General features: G+C 27.7%; 1 protein-coding gene across 1 annotated transcript in view; it reads right to left on the minus strand.

The window, feature by feature from the left end:
- Window positions 1-2,959: 2,959 nt before the first annotated feature.
- The window catches only part of HELRODRAFT_165992 (hypothetical protein), a gene marked incomplete at both ends in the record, with an annotated part of 3,845 nt that continues 804 nt past the window's right edge, over window positions 2,960-6,000 (minus strand). The window contains 2 exons of the mRNA XM_009033034.1: window positions 2,960-3,154; window positions 4,271-4,314. Of these exons, the coding sequence (XP_009031282.1) occupies window positions 2,960-3,154; window positions 4,271-4,314 (239 nt within the window). The remainder of the gene's footprint in view (window positions 3,155-4,270; window positions 4,315-6,000) is intronic.

A 6,000-nucleotide genomic window follows, 5' to 3' on the forward strand; every position in this document is an offset into this window, starting at 1 on the left:
GGTAGTACTTTTTGAAACACCAGCCTATTCCAGTTTTTATTTTAAATTTGATATTTTGAAAACATTTTCAGATTCAGTTTCTTTAACAGTATTTCATTGCAGGTTAAACCAAATTTTTTTTTGTTTTTTCACTCTTCCAAGTAGAACTTATAAATGTCCAGTAATTCTATCCATCAGAAACTATAAAATAAAGATTGGTCATTTGCGAATAACCTCAAAACCAACAACCCATGCATGCAATGTTGTAAAATGACCAGAAAAAAAACAAAAATATGATAAAATTACCGTATATTCTATTCAGGAGATGCCTGTCAAGCAAGAGATATCGAGTGACCGCGGCTTTATGTTCACCAGATGAAAGATACTAAATATGCCTATACATATAAATGCATGAAATAAATCAGTTAATAATTAATTGAAACAAATGAATTCTTTAAAAATAAATAAAATATTATGCGGATGCATGAAATAATTCAATTAACAAATTTAAATGAATGAAATCTTTAAAAAAGGAATAAACACTTATCAATGAATTATAAAAATGTGAAAATTGTTAAATTTGATGAGATGAATAATTGTTCTTAGAAACTAAATTATGAGACCAGACTTAAAGAGCACTAAAAATGTGCGCGGGTGCGTTCGAAGGTCTGTACCCTATAAGTATTCTAATATGATACGATACGATTAGAAATAGAATTATTTCACTAAGAGAATTGAGCGCACATCCCTCTTACGTCACTAGCATTTGTTTATTTAACAATTCATTGGTTTAGGCAGTAATGAGCGCGAAGAAACAAGGATAAAAGGTAAAATAAATAAAAATTATATGTAGCAATTACTTCTATTGAATTACAATGCTTAAGAAATATAACTTCTTATTCTCAAAGAATAGCTGATTTGATTAAATTATTTATTTTTTTGATTTTCTTTCTTTTTAGTTATTTTCAAATCATGTTCAATTTAATTACATTACATTGCATTACTTACCGGAGCAGAGAAATGTATCTACACAGAAATTTAAGGCCCACGACGACAGAATGTTAAAAAAGTCTTGTTATTATTATAATTAAATAATTACAACATTATTAGTCATTTCAATTTTGTTGTTTTGTTATGGTTTGCTCTTAAACATTTTTATTGCAAATGAAATGACAGTCATACTTTCATACAGTGACAAAATAATACGCAGATACAGCAAGTCAAATATTTAAGATTATTTTCCGTTTCTTCCATAGAAAACCGTCGTTTGTAAATTATTTAGCATGTCATTCCTCCAAAAGTATTCATCCGCTTCGTTCAAACTGTCAAATTAAAACAAAAATATCGTTGAATAATTTTTCATTTTTTAGTTTAACACCCTTCACAAACATGTCCCAAATGGTCTTCTGTGTTTCCATTTTTAGCTGGAACCCCATTATTTTCAAGTAGCATTCTGTTAAAGCTTACAGGAAGATACTTTTCATTAAAATATTATTATTATTATTATTATGAAAAAAAACATGGGCAAAGACAAGCTGTCCCTATGCCCACACACAAATTTAACTAATAAACAATTAAACACAAATATGTGAATATGAATATATGTTTAAAACAAAGTTCAAACAATTACAAAATAATAAAAAAAAGAAAGTTAAAAGAATCAATTAATTTCGTAATTTAACAACTCAATATATATATATATATATATATATATATATATATATATATATATATATCAATAAACAAACATTCATCCATAAATTTCTACTTTCAACCAATCATGAATATAGTTCTCACTTAAAAAAAATTTCGAGTGATTTTCTGTTACAAATTTAAATAGCCTTTATAATGCCTACCAATATTCTCCACGCTGTATTCACTTTTTTGTAAATATTCATCTCTGCTGCTTTCTATTTGCATTATAATATTTTTAGGATAATTCTCCAGATTTGCGCTTAGCGCTGAATAAGCCTTTTTCCAAATATCATTTTTCGTGTTTGCGCCTTTATCTCTTCCGTATTGTTTTTTATGCCCTGAAGTTTCTCACAATTCAATTTTTCAAAACCATTGGAATTTCATGACGATGAATTTAAGATGACTAGTAGAAATAAAAACCGTTCCATTGAAAGTCAGGGTCACATCAAAACATTTTTCCACTCTTTCAGGAGATTTCAAAGCTACCAGTATCTTATAACTATCACCCGTTCGGTCAGAGATAGTTAGTCTAAGGCTGAGGTTATTTTGTATAAATTTGCCCCTATTACTATAATCTGAAAAAATTACATTAATATAATTAGATATGAGGCTTAAAATATTTTAACGTATGTTTAAAATTGTTAAAAAAATTTGCTTATTCTCTTGAGAGGAGGTTTTTTGATGACAAGCAGCCAATCCCGCCTGTAGACTCAGGTACATATAGCCAGGAGACGACTACAGCGCTCGATTGTTGTGCATATTTGCCTTTGTTTCCAAATTTCCACTCTAATCAAAAACTTTCATTGTATTGACTTTTTATCTACCATAATAACGTGATTCTCTGCATTCTTACACAAACTGGGCCGTCAAATGAATCCTCGTCAGATTTTACTATAGTGAGAATATCACGTTTCAATACATTTATTCGTAATTTGTTCAATTTGTGGTTTTCCCAGTTTTTATTCGGTATTAATGTGTTGTTGCAGCTATTTTTACCTTAAACAGAAAGAGTTTTCCCTCTAAAGCCAGGAGACGACTACATCGCTCGATTGTTGTGCATATTTGCATTTGTTTTCAAATTTCCACTCGAATCAAAAACTTTCATTCTATTGACTTTTGTATCTGCCATAGTTACTTGATTCTCTATATTTTTACACAAACTGGGCCGTCAAATAAATCCTCGCCAGATTTAACAATAATAAGAATATCACGTTTTAATACATTTGTTTATAATTAGTGGTTTTCCCAGTTTTTATTCAGTATTAAATTGTTATTGCAACTATTTTTACCATTGAATTATATATAAGAATGGCTTTATAGTGTTGACCTTCTTCTCAAGGTCAGGAAGCTTGGAAGCAAACTTTTTTAGCACCAAATTGTCAATGGGTTTTTCAGTTTTCCAATCTATATTTAGCTTCTTTCCTGTTCTTGTACTACCGGCGGCAAATTCTTGTAAACATTTTTTACTGCTGAAATCATTCTATGGCAGTTTTAATCGATTTTTAACTTAATAATTTAACTGAATTTTGATCCATTTTGATTTTATAAATGTCACTTTCTTAAAAGTTTTACAAATGTTACATTGTGCCAGGAAAAACTAGACTCATACTAGTAGAAGAGAGGCTTTTTTGTATTTTTATTTTGAATTTTTGACTTTATTTTTTAAACTGTCTAATAAATTAATGTTAAAAAAAAACTCAAAAATTTCAATGTCGGTATGTTCGTTCGTGTACTTTAAAAAATCAACGTTTGTACTGGCATCGAAATTTTCTTGTTTTATCAACAACAAATAATTGGTTAATTAATTAGAACTAGATAACAAGCCACATAAATCTTTTTATTTTATTATTATTAATTAAAATAGTAATGTGGAATACCATATTGATGTTACTTTAAATTTTAATATAATCAATATATTTTTTCAATTATAATAAATATTGCTATTGAATCAAATAATTGTATACATTTTTTTGGATATGCTACCTGAAAATTTCTGATCTTTGGAATGAATTGAGCAGACGATAAGCATTAAGTTAGTTTTTGAATATAATTTCTATCTTTTATTAAATTAAAAATGCCATTAAAGTGTATAGTAAAAAATTGTAATGGGACATATAAAGACCAAAATATATCTATGCACAGGTAATAATATGATCTTAATAATATTTTTATATCATTTGCATATTTTATGATTCACTTGACCTCTCTCCATGGATTAATAGATATAAATTTCAATAATTCATTTTTGACAAAATGCAATATGCATTACAGCATTCCTCAAAAATCACCTATAAAAAGTCAGTGGATCAATGCATTGAATGGCAGGTGTAGAGGTTTTGAAAGAAAAAGATCATATATATGTAGTAAACATTTTGATTCAAAATCCTTTTCAAAGTCAAATAAAAAAGTCAGAAAGATGCCTACCCAACAGTATTTCCTGGTGTGGTATTTGAAAAGGCAAAAACCAAGACAACACAAACTGAGGCAATTAATTTAGTATTTATATATAATAAACAAAGGATTGCTGAAGCAATATTGATTAATTCAAACCAAATATTAATATACAACACAATAACATTGGCATTTGCCGGCTTACTATCAGATATTTAACAAATAAAACGATAAGGATTTGGTCATTTTCTTATTACGTTTTATAAAATGCTAATTTTGATTCTAATGGAAAATATGTTTTTTTTGTATTATGGGTTTATTATTATTATTAGGATGCCTTTGTTAAAATGGCTTTTTGTCATAAGAAATACAGAATATAAAGAGTTTCATTACTTTATTTAAAATTTTGCATTAATATGCTGTTACAAATCCCAACAAATATGCAGAAAATGCTTGATTTCAGCCAGAAGAAACATATTTAGCGAATCATCAAATCATCTCATCATACTAAAAGACAATGGGCAATTGACATATCCCTCAAAAGGAGTATTAAAATAAAAATGATACATTTATTTATTTTCTGGTAAAAGCAATAAATTTTAATGATTTTCAGATCTGCCAAGAATCAGAAAGATTATTAAAAATAAATAATTATTGTTTTAAGAAAAAACTTGTAATTGAAAGCAACATACACCTACAATGTGTCAACGAAGATTTATTTAACATGGAAAATCATTTCAATGATGTACAGAATGCAAACCACTATTATGAATTAATAAAAAAAATAATAACATCATATACAACATTAAGTTTTCTATCAACATGCAGTTTTAATAAAAGTAAATTAAATAATAAACTGCGGCAAAAATTATACAATTTAAATTTATTAAATTGTTTTATTGAATTTGTACAGTGCTTCTAATAGACTACATCAGAAGCAAATTCTACAACCTTTGTTTTTATCTTTTATGTATATCTTTTATGTATGTATATATATATATATATATATATATATATATATATATATATGTAAGATTGTTTCTAAATAAAACCTGATTTATTAATCTGTAAAACAGTTCATTCAAACAAATTAAATGTCATATAATCAAATAATATAAAATAATACAGAGATATAAATTAAAGAAAACATACCTGTAAAACAGTAATCAATTACAGGCTTATTCATACGAAACTCATAAAGCAAATAAATTATAAAATATGTCAATCACGTGGTGCAGCACATTTATCGCAGCACATTTATCGAAGCACATTTATCGAAACCCAAACAAAGATCAAACATATAACAAAGATATTGAATATCATAGATATGAAATAAATACATAAATGTGGTTACATTTACATCTCCCCCCTTCACGTTACTTTTTGAGGAATATAAAGTGACAATTTGTTAATATGAAAAAGATTAGATTGTTTTTTTTTTCTTCCACAGTCTACTTCAAAAATCGATGAAGAAACTTTCTTGAGAATTTTAAAGGGACCAACTCTTATTTTATCCATCTTACTTCGGTTGAGTCTATTACCATTCTGGATATAGACTTGGTCGCCCACTTTAAATTCATATTCTTGTCGATTTTTATCAATTCGTTTTTTGTTCATTTCAAAGTTTTGCTGGGAATTCTTACATGCTTGCATTCTATCTGCTATTATATCGCTTTCTGGTAGGTCATCTGGGATGATAGCTGACCTTGTGCCATACAATAAGTATTCTGGTTCGAATTTTGTAGAACTATGGATTGTACGATTGTATTCTTTGACGCATTCATCTGCAATGGTAGACCATGCCTGTTTTGTTCCACTGTTTATTTTACATCTTATTCTATTAACCAGTGTTTGATTTAGTCTTTCATTTAGTCCATTTGATTGAGGACAATCTACGCATGTAAAAATTACTTGAATGTTCATCTGGTGAGGACT

Source organism: Helobdella robusta (assembly GCF_000326865.2).
Source record: "Helobdella robusta unplaced genomic scaffold HELROscaffold_9, whole genome shotgun sequence".
NCBI lineage: Eukaryota > Metazoa > Annelida > Clitellata > Rhynchobdellida > Glossiphoniidae > Helobdella > Helobdella robusta.